We start from the raw sequence: 18,417 nt of genomic DNA on the forward strand, positions 1-18,417 counted from the left end.
TTAAAAGATCTTCTGTGGACTTTGCCAGGAGATTTAGTTATAATGGAGTGGACAGATGTGGGGGCCAGACCGGAATTGAGCTGATGAAGTGATCATGAAGGTGGGAACAGTGGTGTCATGCTAACCTGATCATTCTGTGTCTTATGACCCTAGATATATGAGAAGGAGAAGCTGCTATGTGAGCGCAACCGGCTGAAGGTTTGTATGTCTGAGCTGTTGCAGAACCTCTCTTTCCTCTCCCAGCAAGTGCGTGGGGAGGTGCAAGGCACCCATCCACCTTCCAACTCCACCTGCATCGATCTCACGTCCAACCCTCCATCCCCTTCTACTGACGAGGGGTCAATCCAATCTAGGTCACCTGTCTCTCAGCAAAATGAGGTTGCATTTGCATCTGATTTGGATGCCAATCACATGGGGCTGGAGGATAAGGAATGTGGAGAGGAGGTGTTGCCTTTAGGGCAGGAGGACCCTGAGTGTTCACTGGTGCTTGAATCTACTGAGGAAGTATGTAGCCCCACTGTAACAGTGGATTTCTGTCAGGAGATGACTGTGAAATGCACAACAGAAGAACACAACAGACAAGACTGTGCTTAGAGTTTGGTGGTAAATAACCAACTGTGCATACTTTGATATTTATTTATTGTCTTTCCAGCAATACTGTTTTTTGGACTGGTATAAAGTAAAAGCATTGGCAGCTTTCACTCTTTTTCTATGATCCATTGGACTTTCTTCCTGTCAACTTCCTTCCCTCTCTCATGCATCGTGGGAGGTTAAACTCAGGAATTCCACAGAATGTACAGTAATATGCTTGTTAACATGTACCTGCACTTTGCTTTGCAGCCCTGCCTCATCTTGACAGTTACTTTTGTCCAGAATGATTCATGGTAAATGTTTGGATATATGTCAGTTTTCAGGTCCAGTTTAGTTATGTTATTTCTGTTAGTGTTATTTATCTGTATGTGACTTTAAGCTGTTGTGACTTTGCACCTATTTTACATCAGTTTATTGATGCCCCCATAGTTATTTTACCAAGAATATTAAAATTTCCTCATATCTCTTTATGGAATCACAGCACCACTGCTTATACCTATGGTTTTAGCAATACCAGGCTGATGTCACATGGCTAAAAACAGTGACTGTTTTAAATGATAAATAAGATGGTTTTAGTTTCCGTGAAAGCTGGGCTAACAGTTGCCTAAGTCAACATGACTTAGGCAACTGATGTTGTCATGTTGACCACATGACAAGTAGGTTACCGTAAGTCAGCATGACTTACGGTAACCTGTCCTGGCTCTGGTTCAGTCCTTAAGGCAGAGACATTGTTTGCAACAGCACACATGGTCCCTTGCAGAATTACATAGATGATGAAATTAATGATACAGGTATATGGGTATATGGTATATTTAATAATTGGTCTGAAGAAGAAAAACAAATATATTTCTTAAACTGTTGAACTAAAATGGAATATTGTACAATATCAACACTTAATTTATACATGAATGTAAATTAAGTGATGCAGTAACTGTTGGGTGATACAGGGCTTTAAAGTAAAATGTTACCAAAGGTCTGTATTTGTAAAATTTTACATTGAAAGAAAGGGTTAAATGACCTGTCATTATACAATATTTCTTATGTCAACCTTCACCTTTGCTTTTTTGTGTAATCAAAGGGTTTATATACACTCCTGATCAAAATCATAAGACCAGTTAAAAAATTGCAAGAATTTGCATTTTGCACTATTGGATCTTAAGAAGGTTCTAGCTTCACAATGCTAAAAGAAGAGATTGGCGCAAGAGACAAACACTTTTGAGCAGGGAATTTATTGAAAACTGCATTTACACTCAAACATGATTTTTTTCTGCTGATCAAAAGTTTAAGACCATAGCTCAAAAAAACCTGAAAACAAAAATCAAAGTGCTTTGTGATGTTGGCACTAAAATTAAGTATGAAGCCAACCAAGTGGTGTCTCAATAGATGAAACCAACCCCCTACTGCCTTCTACTGAAGCAGGCTCTAGCCGACCCAGGTCACCTGTGTCTCAACAAAGTGAGGCTCAATATAAAGAAATCACTTAATATTTCTCATGAAGAGTTTTAAAATTGTTTCTCAATTGGTCTTCATAATATCTGTTTAGTATAAAAATCAGCATGCAAAAATGTGAAAGTGAGCTTGGTGTCTACATACATGGGAGTCAAACCTGGTTATGAGTTTCTAGAAATTCCTTATAGTTTCTGTAAATTTGAAGGTTCGTGGAAAGAGCTGTTTCATTTGATCAAGAACAAAGTAAGAATAAATATTAATTGTTAGCCATTCTTCACCAAAGCTGACAAGGAAAACACTGTTTTTGTTATAAAGCATACAATTCAACATACTTACCAGTGCATGTCAAAAAATTGAATATTGTAAAAAAAATCATTTTTTCCCAATAATTTAATTTAAAAAATGTAAACTTTCATATATTCATTACATTCCAGCTGTTTTTGTTTTAATAGTTCATGAAAATCAGAATTCCAATATCTCAAAATATAAGAATATTTCATTTTGAGTTTGAGTACATTAGTGCTCAGACAGTATAATTACTGTTCATCTCACAATCTATTTCAGTATATGAAACCATAATCATGGGGAAGACCTCTGAGTTGACAACTTTCCAGCTGATGCTGACGATCAGTGACACCTCCAGAAGTCTAAGCCACAGAAGGTCATTGCTGAAAAGGCTGGCTATCTGCAGAGTACTGTATCAAAGCATATTAATGGAAAGTTGATGTTAGGGGAAAAGTGAGATAGGAAATTGCAACATAGAGTGGACTGAGGCTGGTATTGGTGCGTCAAGAGCACAACGCACAGACGTGTTGCATTCCTAATATAAAATCCCTCTAAACCAGAGACAGTTTACTTTCTGCTTAAAGTAAATCAATGTCCTACAGTCTGGAGGAAGAGTGGAGAGGCACAGGAGATACGGTGTTTGAATTCCAGTGAGAAGTTTCCACAGTTTGTGATAAATTGGGGTGCTGTGTCATCTGCTGGTGTTGATGGTGCTTGGTCCACTCTGTTTCATCAAGTCCAAAGTCAATGCAGCCATCTACCAGGAGATTTTAGAGACTTCATGCTTCCACCTGCTGACAAGCTTTATAGAGATGCAGATTTCCTTCTCCATCAGGATTAAGCACCTTCTCAAAGTGCCAAAACTCCCACTACATGGTTTGCTGACCATATCATTACTGTGCTTGATTCATCCAAACAATTAGGCCTTTGTCAAAGTTGCATCCACATTTCTCCCACATGCCAAAAGTGAGAAGACAATTCTCTGCTGGATTTTAAACTTTTGATCACCCCATATGTTGACGTGCAGTTGTAAAATAACATGTTTGGCTTCTTTTGATAGAGCTCCTAAAGTCTGGGATCATTGGGATACATGAGCCATGTTAATGGGTTTAAATTCAAACATACTGATACAGTCTTATTCAACAGTTTAACACACTGGTGTATTGGTGGAACTGGAGTATAATAGTTATAACTTTATTTTCATTAATGTATAATCAAAAGTAACTACAAATAGTTGTGTTTTTTCTAGCTTAGAACGAGTCATTTATATGAAGAGAGGAAGCAGGTCTTCCTTTGAATCTCCAGTGTTTTGCAGTTTTTACTGCTGGCCCAGGTCAGACAAACTCAGCTGTGGTTGTAGGCGGGACCTTTAGCATTTTTAGCAACTATGCTTAGAAGGAAGTGGTATTCTGTTGGCTGCCCCCAAAACCACCACACACACACACACACACACACACACCCACACCCCACCTGACCCATGTATTCATTGTCTTAGTAATAGTTTAGCATTAATAGTAATTCTGTATTTAACTGCACTGGTCTTGTATTGTACAGGAAATAAATATCCTGCAAAGAATTTGGTACAATATGTTCTCAGACATCCACAGTTTAAAATTAACACCTGATGTAAATGTGTTGAAACTCTAAGCAAATGACTACTTTCTACATAGACATCAGTATCCATAATACTGCATAGTGGTTCAAAGTTCCAAACACACTGGCACATTATTGATTTAAAGGGATGCCAAATTCATCTGTTGAAATGTCAATGTTGGGGCACGTGGCAGGGGTGAGTGCTGCACAGTGAGCATCATGTTGAAGCATGCCCATGGCATTTTGATGTGGGGTGTGCCAGTTTTAGCACAGGAAAGTCTAATATTTCTCTTCTCTTTATTTCTTAGATATCAACTGACAGCCCAGGAAATAAAGAGTCACAATTTTCCTGCATGATAATGTAAATGTGAAACCATTGTGTTGTAAAGAAGATGTTTAAATTCAAAAAGTAAAACCATGAGAACCAGTGGATAACATGAGAGCTTTGACAGATGAGAATAATATGCAATTAAACGAATTGGCCCCTCTGTCACTATTACCACAGACAGTGTTAGATAATAATATCTAATATTAGTGTATTAAATTCTCATGCTACACTACAGGAAATTACTCTACTAATTTCCACAGATTTCTTTAATATGGTATAAAATGATTTCTTTGCTTATCTGGACTCTTGCTGTTAGGGGTTGGAGCAACACAGAAGTGAAACTCCACAGATGTGAAGTGTAGACTGCTACCTTTACAATTTTATTTTATTTTTTTACTTTTTTAAAGAAAAAAAATTGAATCCTTCTTATTATTGTTGTTCAGAATTTTTTAAAAAAGACATTTTTATTTGCAAGTCTCACATACTTAGATAAATTGTAATATTTTAACATAAAGAGGTCCTAGTCTGTTTACAATGTAGTGTAATAAATGGTCTTTTCATTTGTAAAAATATAATTAACACTGATAGTTAAATACTGATGTTAAAAGTGTTGGGGATTTGTGACAACAACAGGACTCTGACAGGTGCAGCTAGTTTCTAGAGCTCAAACTATCAAGGGAATATTTTATTCATTGGAAATGACACTGCTCTTCTAAGAAACTATTGTTACAGTGTCCTAAACATGACACCTGAGTTTTGTTATCACCAAGATTCAATAGTATAACTAATATAACTTTATTTCAGGCATTCTGTTTCATTATTGATGACCCTTCCATTTGTGACAGACTCCCCTATGAAAATACAGAGAGCCAGCAATCAATATATTAAAAAGTTATGTAATTAAAAAATGTTAATATTAGAGCTAAAATAGTTATGAAATTTGAAATAGTCACACAAAATGCATGGCTTCCATAAAACTGCTGGAAGTGAAAAATTACCTGAAATAAGTGGATATTTTGAATTTTTTTTTAAACATTTCAAAATTGTCTTTAAAAATTTGTTTTTTTGTTTTTTGTTTTTTTTTTTTTGGGGGGGGGGGGGGGTTCTTACTTTTTTCCATATGCCAAACACTCTTCCAAATGTTCTCTTGGATAAAGGGGATAACTGATATAATTATTCTGATGCATTTTTGTAACTGGGCTTACAAAACAAATTATGGTTCTATACAACTGCAGTGATTTTTAAAGACAACCCAACAAAACACTTTCAAAAGACAAAGTTAATATAAAAATGCTGGAGCCATGTGGACCCATCTACAGTACCAGTCAAAAGTTTGGATGCACTCACTCATTCATATAAATGGGTGAGGATGAATTTTGACCGGTACTCTATTTTACAACTAGTTTGTTAAAAAGGCTTTCTAAAAAAAAATAGTACATAAATATAATAATACAAAAAAAAACTGTATAATTTCAAAGATATGTGAGACATATTTTAAAACTTCACAAAAGGAATTTGGGAGAAAAATGTAATTGGGGATGCAGGTTAGTGTATGTGATCATAATTTTAGCTACACTTGAAAATGTGACGCCAGTCCTTTTGTAGCATTTAATTTATACTGAAAAAAATTCAAGTGGCTGAAGCCTGGAAACTGTCATAGTATTAACTGCTAATATTTTTTCAGTGCTGTTCACCCTTTTTTTTGCAAACATAAAGAAATGTCATGCAATGATTCTGATTGATTTGGTTTGACTGAAAGTTTTCATTTCACTGACGTAAAAAGTATCATACACTGTAACTGAATTTTAGTCCAATACTGAAGTCTACAACATTTGTAAAATTTCTAATAGTAGTCTTTTTGATAAATATTTGAATTAAAAGTCAGAAGTTTGAAAAAAAAAATACACTGAAACATGTAGCATAAGTAACACCAGAACAATTCTAAATTTAAGACAAAGAATGCAGGGTGTCCCAAAAAGCTGACATCATTTGTAGTCTAATAAGTTAGCCAATTCTTGCTCAGATGAGCTCAAATTTTAACAAAATGTGTAAAAGTTAACCAAGTTTATTTTTTAATGTTGTTTTTCAGTTTGAAAAGGAATTTTGTTCATCAAAATGTGCTTGAACACAGTCAAACAAGAGTGTGCAGTGTTCATTTTCCAGAAAATTCAATAAAAAAGCACCAAGCAGATTTGGACATGGCACAAATCAGCTTTCCAGCTGGGGCATTGTTATTGGCTGTGTTTGAGCACATTCTAACACTGAGAAAGCCATTATTCAAAATGAAAAAGAAAAACAACCCATAAAAAATTAAACTTGGTTAGCTTTCACTTTTTGTTAAAATTTGAGATCAGATTATCAAATGTCAATTTGGGGGGTGGGGGGCTGTACTGTGGCACCATATGTTACTACATTAAAATGATATTATTGTCCTTATGTCAATAAAATGAAATGCTACTGTGAATAGTAACTTAATTAATAAGGTTATGTTTTCCAGATAAATGTGTCAGAATTTCCAACAAGTGAAGACTGTTTATTTAGGCACAGCAGTTGAGCATTGGGTATATGGGAAGAGTTTTTGGTCTGTGTTAAGGTTCAAATGCCTTCAGTTTGCAGTGACAGTACCTGATAGCAGACTAATGGGAGGATATATTTAATCTAGCCAGTTTACAGAATGAATTAATCTTGGCTTGTGATTGTGAACTTGTTTTTAAGAAAGACAAAAACAAACAATAACAACAACACAAACAGTTGAACACATTTTTAACACTTATCTACCTGCATGTTTCTGCATACCGCTTCTTATGGGGAAGGACTGTATGACAGACAAGTAGACAATTTCTGTGGCATTGTTTGTAGCTTTTTATAGTATTTGTGCCATTGTATCTGTAGATTTTGGTGAGACTTTTTTTTTTTTTACATTTTTCATTACCTGAACATGACTGTTAGAAGCAGATTCAGTATTTTTAATTTTCTTTTTTAACTTTGAATGTTCGGATGACCAGTTTTTGTTTAGATTTTATGTAAATACTGTGCAAAATGTCATGTCTTGTTTATTTGATATGAGAAAAACATACATTTTGCCTAGGCAATTTTTGTTGAGGAATAAATTTTTTTAAAAAAGCATGAAAATTCCAGGGTGAAGTGTGTGTGTGTGTGTGTGTGTGTGTGTGGGGGGGGGGGGGGGGGGGCAAGAAGCATTTAATCTGAATACAATATAGAGTATAATCTCTCATTGAATTATACTTTTCAATCATAAATCACCACACACAGAGTCAAATTAAGTCTTTGACTTAGAAAAGGTATTTAAGCTCAAAGTCCATGTTACAGAAACAAACAGATCTTCTTTAGGAGAATGCTCCATTAATAATGTTTTGTTTGTTTTTTACTGAAAAATCATAAAAAATCTGACCAACACACTGAAAGACTGAAAAAATTAATGTGAACATGCAGACACTGTAAGGTGCTTTGGCACTGAGTCCACTGCCTCATCATGGCTGACTGGTTTTGGCCCCATGTGACATGAGTGGATCAATGTTGATGGCTGGATCATTGATACAGTTTCTCCCCTGTTTGTGACACAGCAGGCTGTGGACAACAGCTCTTACAGCCATGTTAGCCTCATCTCTTCACTTCTTCATGATTGAAGAGATATCCAGAAACATACTCTGGAAAAGACAAAAAGACAGATCTGACTTGTAATGTATTGATACTTTTTTTTTTTTTTTTTACATTTCAGAAATGCAAACTGAAGCATGAATGACTCATTTTTATTGGTGTCAGTGCTACTATGTTCAACATGCTATATGCAGACAATATAGGTGCAAAAATAGGAACTCCTTTAGATGAATGGATTCATTAATATTGATATTTTCTTGTCAGAACTGAATGTCTGAATGTCTAGTAACTCCAGAGCACTTTGATTTCTATTCATTACTTCTACTCAGAACACTGAATAGACAGCAGAGCAATAGATCCACAAGTAGAGTACATAAAATTTTACTTAGAATTATAGTACTGTACAGTCTAACTTAGCCTTGGATCAGCAAACGCCTGAGGTCACCATTCTAGACAGTTGTGGTATCTTTTTTAGGGACATGTGAATCTGCTATTTACTTGCCATTGACATTCTTCGGCCTCCAGCTGGCGGCATCATTGGCATGTCTCCCTGCAAGGAACCCAGTTCATCTGACTCTTCTGACGTATGTAGGGAGGGACTTGTTGAGCCACTCACTGAGGACAAGCTTTCAGATGGTGGCCTGATCATGAAGCTAGTCTTCCTAGTGTTGGGGATCAGGAGCTCACTCCCCACTGACTCCCTTCTCTCATATTCATTAAGGTCTCTGATAGCTCTAGGCCTTATGTTGCTACTGGCTAGCAGAGCTTCCAAATGGCTGGATGGAGGATGTTCTTCTTCATGGGTATCCTCATGGATTGTTTCATTCCCTTCTGCAGTGGATGTGACAGAGGTCCAGGCTTGATAGTGGTCAATTATGGCTGTGGGAACCTCTGAACCGTCATTGGTACTGGGAGGATGGATTGCACAGTTCATGGTAGATGTGGGTGACATCCTTGGTTGGGGACAGATATAGATGGTTTGACCATGCCCCACATTAGCCAGGCTGTTGTGTCTTGGTGCCTCATGGTTGGTTTTGAGCCCACTGTTGTAATGACTAGGTTTCATGTCTGCCCCTGGAATTACTTTGAAGGTTTGAATCAAAGGCCCATCATGAGGTGATACATTGCTTGTTACACACAGGTGTGGTAAGGATGCCTTCCTCTTGGACTTGTAAATCAAACTGTCATCTTCCTCTGCATGCAAGACCTGTTTGATTTTTCTGACACCTAAGTGGGATATTTCCAGAATGTTTAGGAAAAGTGACACACCAGCAATGGCAATCATGAAAACCATGAAGATTGTCTTCTCTGTGGGCCTAGAGATGTAACAGTCTACACTGTTGGGGCAAGGCAGTCTCTCACACTTATAGAGAGGCTCCAGTTGGACACCATATAGAATATACTGGCCCAGAATGAAGCAGACCTCTACCACAGAACGTGTAAGGATATGGATGATGTATGTTCTCAGTAGAGAGCCTCTCAGAGGAGCCTTCTTCACTTTCTTCTGCTCTTCCAATCTCCTCAGCTCCCTTTCTACACGCTTTTGTTCATCCAATGCCAACTCAGCCTCATCAAGCTCCTCCTTCAGCTGGGCCCGTCGTCTATGACGTTCCTTCTCCAATGAACTAATGCAGTAGAGTGCATGGCCCATGTAGACAAGTGATGGGGCAGACACAAAGATGACTTGCAAGACCCAGAAGCGAATAAGGGAGATGGGGAAAGCACGATCATAGCAGACTGCTTTACAGCCTGGTTGGTCAGTGTTGCAGACAAACTCTGATTGTTCATCATCCCATACATCCTCAGCGGCTGCTCCCAGAATAAGCATGCGAAATATGAAAAGTATCGTAAGCCAGATCTTTCCCACAATGGTGGAATGTATATGGACTTCTTCTAGGATGCTGCCCAGCAGGTTCCAGTCACCCATGGTCGACTTCTCACCATTTCACTGTCACATACTCAAACTGTGGAGATGCAAATACAACCAATTATCAAACAAAACATGAGAGATTCAGTACATTTTAATATTACATTTGAAATAAATATTGTTCATTACAGCAACAGATTCTACTGTTTGTGACAATAATGCAGTCACTAAAGTAATTTCTGACTTTTCTGACAATCACTAAAATAACTCCAAAAAGACAAAAAACAAAGTTTGGAACGGTTGCAAACAGAATACACAGATGGCCCGCATGCTTTTCTCTGCAGATTTTTGTAGAGCATGCACATTAATGTTGTTGTCATTAGGATAAAACACAACCAAATTTACAGCTTATGAATCCAGCTGACATCATTTTGACAAAATGACAAACAGAATAATCATACATGGTCTGAATGGGTGACATTCTGATAATACTGGGGTTTATAGAACACTAATATTGTAAAAAAATGGATTCAGTCTTTTCTCCATTGACCGTGTGGATCACCAAGCACAAACACCATGCTTATCAGGCTCGTGTGATGGAAACAAGGCCCACAACCCAAGCACTGTTCATGCAGATTTGATATACACGGGACTTTACTTTACTTTCAGACTTTATTCTTCAGGGAAGTGCCTCTTTGAGGGCCAGCATGAAAACAAAACTGCAGCAAGTCTAGAGTTCAGAGCTGTCAAGAGGACAAACTTTTTGTTGTTTCATAACACAGGAGCTTCATAGCTCACATAAATACATATAAATAATTAAGAGACCTTAGGATACACATGACCCTCTGCCTGCATGGATTTCTCCTGGGTGCTCCAGCTTCCTACTACAGTCCAAAGACATGCATGGTAGGTCAACTGGGCTTCTAAATTGCCTGTGGATGAGGCAAAGCCAAAGAATAGAATAAAGATTGCATGAACATATGGTTGAGTACAGTGTGTAGCATAAATTATTCTTAGGGGTCAGTAAGTCTTAAAAAGTGCTTTATAAATGTCAGTCTGTTTACACTTTAAATTTTGTCAGCAGTCACAGGAACAGCAAACCCGTTGCTTACTATTTTTAGCTGTTACTACTTATGAGAATGTAATTATTTATCAGCTTGCCCTCTTGTGAATGTAAAAACTTTAATCTACAAACTAATTAAAGTTGATTTAAAATCTCCCCCTGGACGCTTGAAAAGCTGAAGAATGCAGCTGGCAAAATTGAAAATACTCAAGTTAAACTTCAAGTACCTATAAATTACAATACAGTACTTGAATAAACTATTGTCACTCACAGTCAACACTGCACTACCTTTACCAGAAAAAATAAAATCAATTAAAAAGTGTTAATAAACAGTTAACAGTTGTCTGGGACAATATTTCAGGAGATATTGGTGACAGATGGTGAACTTTCATAGTCGTCAAGAAACGTGGAACTCTGCTGTGAAGTGTAGTATAGAGAGTATACAGTATAGTGTGTACTACAGAAAAATATGTAATATCACCAGAATTAAAAGTGTCAGTAAACTGACGTGATTGCTAAAGAAATCATGTAATGGCTTTGAAAATTCTTAAAATCATCCCAAATTATAATTTATAATTATTTACATGCTAGTTTTCCTGTTTCAAATCTATAACTTTGAAACTGGTGTGCTTGTCCAATCAGGTGTAGCAGAGCGATGTTTTGGTGTCTGGCTGGGATATCTCTGTCAGTCATAGAAAAAACAACAAATGTCCCGTCCAGAAGAAAAGACAAATACTACTTGCAAGTATAAGTCCTTTTACACAAACTGCTGAAAATATGGGAAAATCAAAAAAAGATGGGATTTTTGAATAAGAGGAAATGAAAACAAATATTTCCCTAACATGACCATTACTGCCACAGAGCATCCACACAATAGTCTGCTGTGCAGACATTTGTTTGAAAAGAAGCTGATGTTGAAACCAGGCCTGAGAAAAAAGTGACTGACACAGTAAAAATACACACTGCACAAATGTAACATGCAAATTCTTTTTTACACTGGATTTTAGTGCTCCAGGGGTATTTTTCATTTCCACCTGAAACATTTCTGTTGGAAATGTTTCCTGTTGCTTTACAACAGGTTTCCTGAAGTATTTTACTGTCCTTATTGTATAAATAAATTGCCTAAGAAAATGCAAAAGGAGACATTGTACTGAGTAAATCATAGTATGAGGCATTATATATGTTAAACATAAACATTTACTAAAAGTTTTATCTTTGTTTTCCACACAGGAACTCTTTGTTGGTCACAATTTTACATGAGTGATTCCAGAGCTCCACTGGGAACGATGACATAACAGATTTTTTGTTTCAATCCATCAACCATTTGAGAAGCACTTACATGTCACTGGTATGGCTTCCCTCTTGGCCTTGTGATGTACTTCATTGTGTTTATATACGTATCCTGGGAACCATCTGAGTCTGTCTGGCTACCCCATTGAGGTATCTGGAGGTCCTTTTGCGCTGGTCCAAAACTCGAGTCTGCATCCCTGAGCTCCCTTCTGTCTTTGCTTCTATATGGCTGTGTGTATTCTGGCTGCCAGTTTGTTGGGAGTGTTCTCCCGTGTTAGATGCAGAGTTCACAGGAAGTAAGCATTGATTGCCTTTCGACGGGACACTGCCCCACCCCACTCCTTTCTCCCACACCAGTAGTTCCAACTCCAAACAGTGGATTAAATAGCACCCTTTCTCATGGCGAATGTTGGTTTATGGTGGATCTTTTCCACAGGGCCTGCTTCTGGTACACTCAACATAAAAATATAACTGAGTGAGCATAGAAGCTTTAACATTTATGTTCAAAATGTACTCATCTAATGTAGTTACTGTTGTTTAAGGGCTTATGTCCTGCCTGCTATAGTGTATTACTGTAGGGTCTTTACCTTACCATACAAAGGTGACTGTTTTGATTTGGCACTATATAAATAAAATTGAATTGAATTGAACAGTTTGTAAGTTGTGTTATGCATATGATTACATGTATGCATGACTGCCTCAAAACCCTGCCATGTAAATTAAATCTAACAAAGTGCATATAGGCTCATTGTAAAATCTCACATGGAGATTATGAAATTATATTGATATAATCTGGATTAAAACAAAACAAGACAAAAAGACACCCAAAGGTTGACAGTTTATTTGCTAATTTCTTAGAGGAATACTTTCAGTGCAGTGTAAAATGGGACCATGTAGTATTACATATAGTTTTTATGTACAAATAGGTACATAGACAGTATAAAAGAGTGGATTCACAGTCTCAGCACTTGAAAAGTTAAACCAGCACAGAGATGCTTCAAACTTGCATTCTTTTAATAATCTCTTAAGTCCAGTGCCGCATGATGCCAAACCTGATTATAAAGGAGTCTTTGAGCAAATGACACACAGTCTTATTTATTACCTGAGTGAACATTTTCCAGATTAAATTATTGTCCCAATCATTAGTGTCAACTTCTCTTTGATACAATGTCATGCTCATTACCCCACATGGTGCCATGTGGGGTAAAACAGAAAGTAAATCGAGGGTGTACTTTAGGGTATGCTATCTTGTGACTGAAAGGTCTCTGCCAAATGGACACGTACAGTGTCTTTGCAGTCAGATAGATCCCCCAGCTCCTATCAAGCTGAAAATTTGGTAACTTCTACCTTCAAACTTTTGCTACTTTGTTTCCTGCAACTTCTGCAGAAAAATTATTGAAAAAATCTCTGACAAAGTAGGAATATGTACTTGTATTGTAGATGTTGTTCAACTTGTGAGTGGTTCTTCAGTTGGTTGCAAATAAAAATAAATATACTGATATGTGCCTACTTCAAAGCCTGGAAGCAAACAAAATGTTTTTAAAAGTTCTACAGCTAAAAATAAAATTCATAAAAAACTAGTTTTACAGTATTATGAAGTCACACTATGCCATAAGAAAGGTTTTTATGTTTTTCCCTGACAGTTAACTTTTAACTGTCTTTCATACGTGTGTCCACAGATCTGCGATGTGTTCACTGTCCTCTCCCTCACTGAACAGATCACAGCAATAGTGCATATTAGTGACTTGATTTTAGAGCCCTGCTGCTTGCCTGCATAAAATGACTAGCTCTGCCTGTAGGGCCTTTAATTAGGTTTCCATCACTTTCTGACAGAGTCAATAAAACATTGATTTGATTTTCCCTTCAGAAGCTACTGCTGTGGTTGCTGAGGCCAAATGCTAGATGTAACACCAGGATCATTTGGTTACACAACAAATGCAAGCTTCACGAGGAACTCCACCCAACTGCCTGGCTGACAGCTGAGCTGCAAGGGTGGGACATTATCCCAGCAATGTATTTGTTGATACACCCACGTCTAGGGCCCTGTACTATAAAACGAGTTCCAGCAAGTTGGTGCTCACTGCGATATAAATGTACCCTGTTTTTAGGTTTGGAGGCTGGGCAGCAGGCAAGCAGGCAAGCAGGCCCCTATAGTCAGTATGGACTAATATAGCTTATCTACTGTTAGCACCCTCCCAGCAGATTGTCCCAAGCGACCGGGAAATCAGGCTGGCTGGGTGACTGGGAGGAGGAAGTGTAGCCATGAACATAACCTACCGGTACACCACCCACCTGTTCACATTTCAAATAGTCTTTCTCCACTCTGCAACACATCCGCAGAGGGACAAACTCTGGTTATTGGCGACTCTGTTTTGAGAAACGTGAAGCTAGCGACACCAGTAGCCATAGTCAAATGTCTTCCAGGGGCCAGAGCAGGCGACATTTATGGAAATTTGAAACTGCTGGCTAAGGCTAAATGAGATCTGGTAAAATAATAATTCACGTTGGCAGTAATGACACCTGGTTACGCCAATCAGAGGTCACTAAAGTTAATATTGACTCGGTGTGTAACTTTGCAAAAACAATGTCGGACTCTGTAGGTTCCTCCGGTCCCCTCTCCAATCAGACCAGGAGCTTCATTGGGAAAGTTTCTGGGGAAAACCTGGTCTTGTTAGGAGACGTATCCATCCATCTGGAAAGCCAGAGGAAGGGGGTGAGAGCACTTAACCCTTGTGAGCCCCGCAAGGGGTCACCCGGACCCGTCCCACTGAGGCTTGGGGGTCGAGGGGACCCCAGGCCTCCTGACTGCCCGTAGTTGGGGTGGTGGCGGTGGCGGAGGCGGCGGTGGGGTCGAGGGGATCCCAGTCATCCCAGTGGCGGCGGCGGCGGGGGTCACTGGGACCCCACGACACCCAGCTCAGCGTGACCTCCCCTGCGGTGGGGGGGGGGGTCGAGGTGACCCCAGGCCTAACAATGGCGGCGGTGGTGGGGGGTCGAGGTGACCCCAGGCCTAGCAATGGCGTCGGTGGGGGGTCGAGGTGACCCCAGTCATCCCAGCAGCGGCGTTGGGGGTCACTGGGACCCCACGACACCCAGCTCAGCGTGACCTCCCCTGCGGTGGGGGGGTCGAGGTGACCCCAGGCCTAGCAATGGGGGCGGTGGGGGGTCGAGGTGACCCCAGGCCTAGCAATGGCCGCGGTGAGGGGGTCGAGGTGACCCCAGGCCTAACAATGGCGGCGGTGGTGGTGGTGGGGTGGGGGTCAAGGAGACCCCAGGTCTAGCAATGGCGGTGGCGGTGGCGGCGGCGGCGGTGGGGTGGGGGTCAAGGAGACCCCAGGCCTCCCAATGGCGGTGGCGGTCAAGGTGACCCCAGGCCTCCCGGCTCAACGGGACCTCCCCTGCGGTGGGGTCAAGGTGACCCCAGGCCTCTCAATGGCGGGGGTTTGGGATGGGGGGGTGTCAAGGAGACCCCAGGCCTAACAATTGCGATGGCGGTGGTGGTGGTGGCGGCGGTGGGGGGGGGGGTCGAGGGGACCCCAGGTCTCCCAGCTCAACGGGACCCCCTGTGGCCGGCGACATTCATTGCATGCGTGCTATTGCCCCCGCCCCCCAGCGGCCAGTGATAGTCATTGCACCGCGTGTGACGGGGACACTCGCACGCACACACAGACACGCACACACGCACGCACGCGCGCACACAGACACACACTCGCACACACACACACACACACACACGGACACTCACACACACGGACACTCACACACACAGACACACTCAAGCACACGAGACCGGACCAGACCGGACCGAAAGTGAGGCTACGCAAAGGCCGCTGCAATCGCAGGTCGAGGACTCGACGACACGAACCCGGGGATTGCGATCACGATCGCCATCGTCATCGACTTCAGCATCGCCAAACAACCGCTCGATTGCGATTGCGATAAAAAAAAAAAAAATCGCACTCGTGGGGTTGGCCGGCTTCGTTTATCGATGAGGCGACACGACGCGAAGCTACGATCGCCATCATCATCACCATCATCACCATCATCATCATCATCATCACAGGGCCCACAGGGAGTTTGTGTGATTGTTGCTATTTTTTGGTGTTGGCTCTCACTGCGGTATTGTATCACTTCCTGTTCCTGTTTCGGAGCACAGTGTTTTGCTGTCTGTTAGCTGTTATATCTGTATAACTCGATTTATCTGGATAATAACATACTTTAGTGTAATCTTCACCTACTTTAAATAGCATACTCTTTGCTGAATCACCTGTATTCACATTATTCACTTTATTTGTTTTTAGAAATTCGCTAGCTTAGCTCAGCTAGTAGCTTAGCCCTTAGCCGACTCACTACCAACATGGCTTCTTCTCCTGCACTTTCCTGCTCTGGGTGTCACATGTTTAGTTACTCCTCGGCCTCCTTTAGCAGTAACGGTACTTGTAATAAATGTAGTCTGTTTGTAGCTCTGGAGGCCAGGCTTTCTGAACTGGAGACTCGGCTCCGCACCCTGGAAAATCCTACATCTAGCCAGGCCCCTGTAGCGGGTGCGGACCATGGTAGCTTAGCCGCCGTTAGCTCCCCCCCAGCAGATCCTGAGCAGCAGGGAAAACAGGCCGGCTGGGTGACGGTGAGGAGGAAGCGTAGTCAGAATCAGAATCAGAATCAGAAGGTTTTTATTGCCATATGGGTGAACAGGTTCACAGCATTAGGAAATTGCTGCGGTACTTCGTGCTTACAGAAAAAACAAAAAACAAAAAACAAATAAGTATAAAAACTATAAGACAATATACAAGTATACAAATTGCAAATATACAGAGATATTAGAGCTTACAAAATATACTGTGCAGAGACTAATATTCCACTAATATGTACATCAGTGCAAACAGACAGGTGCATAAACATAGGGTCATCAGCGTTTGTGGAGGGTGGTGGTAACAGTCTTAGGGTAATTGTTCATGAGTCCAACAGCAGAGGGGAAGAAACTGTTCTTATGGCGGGAGGTTCTGGTCCGTATGGACCGTAGCCTCCTGCCTGAGGGGAGAGGGTCAAAAAGTCTGTGCCCAGGGTGAGAGTGGTCGGCTGTGATCCGACCTGCACGCCCCAGTGTCCTGGAGGTGTACAGGTCCTGGAGAGATGGGAGGTTACAGCCAATCACCTTCTCAGCAGAGTGCACAACGCGCTGTAGTCTCTGTTTGTCCCTAGTGGTGGCTCCAGCGTACCACACAGTGATGGAGGAGGTGAGGATGGACTCAATGATGGCAGTATAGAACTGCACCATGGTCCTTGCTGGCAAGTTGAATTTCTTCAACTGCCGCAGGAAGTACATCCTCTGCTGGGCCTTTTTGATGACAGAGGTGATGGTGGGCTCCCACTTGAGGTCCTGGGTGATGGTAGTTCCCAGGAAGCGAAAAGAGTCCACTGTGGTGATGGGGGTGTCAGTCAGGATGATGGAGGGTAGAGGGGCTGTGTGCTTCCTAAAGTCCACTATAATCTCCACTGTCTTCTGGGCGTTCAGTACCAGGTTATTGTGGCTGCACCAGGACACCAGACGTTTGACCTCCATCCTGTAGGCCGACTCGTCCCCGTCTGAGATGAGTCCGATGAGAGTCATGTCATCTGCAAACTTAATAAGCTTGACAGACTGGTGGTCAGAGGTGCAGCAGTTGGTATACAGGGAGAAGAGCAGAGGAGAGAGGACACAGCCCTGAGGAGTGCCAGTGCTGATGGTCCGGGAGTCCGAGACATTCTTCCCCAGCCTCACGTGCTGCTTCCTGTTCATCAGGAAGTCAATGATCCACCTGCAGATGGGATCTGGCACGTTCATCTGGGACAGCTTGTCTTGGAGGAGATCAGGGATGATGGTGTTGAAGGCAGAGCTGAAGTCCACAAACAGGATCCTGGGGTAGGTTCCCTGGGAGTCCAGATGCTGTAGGATGAAGTGCAGAGTCAGGTTGATGGCGTCGTCCACAGACCTGTTGGCTCTGTAGGCAAACTGCAGGGGGTCCAGAAGGGGGGCTGTGAGGGACTTGAGGTGGGACAGCACCAGACGCTCAAATGACTTCATGACCACAGAAGTCAGTGCCACAGGTCTGTAGTCATTTAGTCCAGTGATCCTTGGCTTCTTGGGGACAGGAACAATGGTAGCGGTTTTAAAGCAGACAGGCACGTGGCAAGCCTCCAGTGAGGAGTTGAAGATGTTCGTGAACAATGGGGCAAGCTCGTTAGCACAGTGTCTCAGTGTGGCAGGTGAGACACCATCTGGACCTGGAGCTTTGCGAGCTTTGACACTCCTGAACTGCTTTAGCACCTGGTCCTCCTGAATACAAAAGACTG

The 18,417-nt window shown here is 41.2% G+C and overlaps 2 protein-coding genes across 2 annotated transcripts in view; one reads left to right on the forward strand and one right to left on the reverse strand.

Moving 5' to 3' along the window:
- Window positions 1–1,377, forward strand: part of LOC115777165 (transcription regulator protein BACH2-like) — an 81,778-nt gene extending 80,401 nt beyond the window's left edge. Inside the window, exon 5 of the mRNA XM_030724998.1 lies at window positions 154–1,377. Within this exon, the coding sequence (XP_030580858.1) occupies window positions 154–594 (441 nt within the window). The 3' untranslated portion in view covers window positions 595–1,377. The remainder of the gene's footprint in view (window positions 1–153) is intronic.
- A 6,149-nt stretch (window positions 1,378–7,526) lies between these two features.
- Window positions 7,527–12,297, reverse strand: LOC115777156 (gap junction alpha-10 protein-like). Its single transcript, XM_030724988.1, has 3 exons — window positions 12,134–12,297; window positions 8,367–9,828; window positions 7,527–7,914 (listed from the first exon to the last, which is right to left on the reverse strand). The coding sequence occupies exons 2-3, from the start codon at window positions 9,789–9,791 to the stop codon at window positions 7,876–7,878; spliced, it is 1,464 nt and encodes a 487-aa protein (XP_030580848.1). The 5' UTR covers window positions 9,792–9,828; window positions 12,134–12,297; the 3' UTR covers window positions 7,527–7,875.
- Window positions 12,298–18,417: the final 6,120 nt, after the last annotated feature.

This window comes from Archocentrus centrarchus, unplaced genomic scaffold (genome assembly GCF_007364275.1).
Source record: "Archocentrus centrarchus isolate MPI-CPG fArcCen1 unplaced genomic scaffold, fArcCen1 scaffold_44_ctg1, whole genome shotgun sequence".
Lineage (NCBI taxonomy): Eukaryota > Metazoa > Chordata > Actinopteri > Cichliformes > Cichlidae > Archocentrus > Archocentrus centrarchus.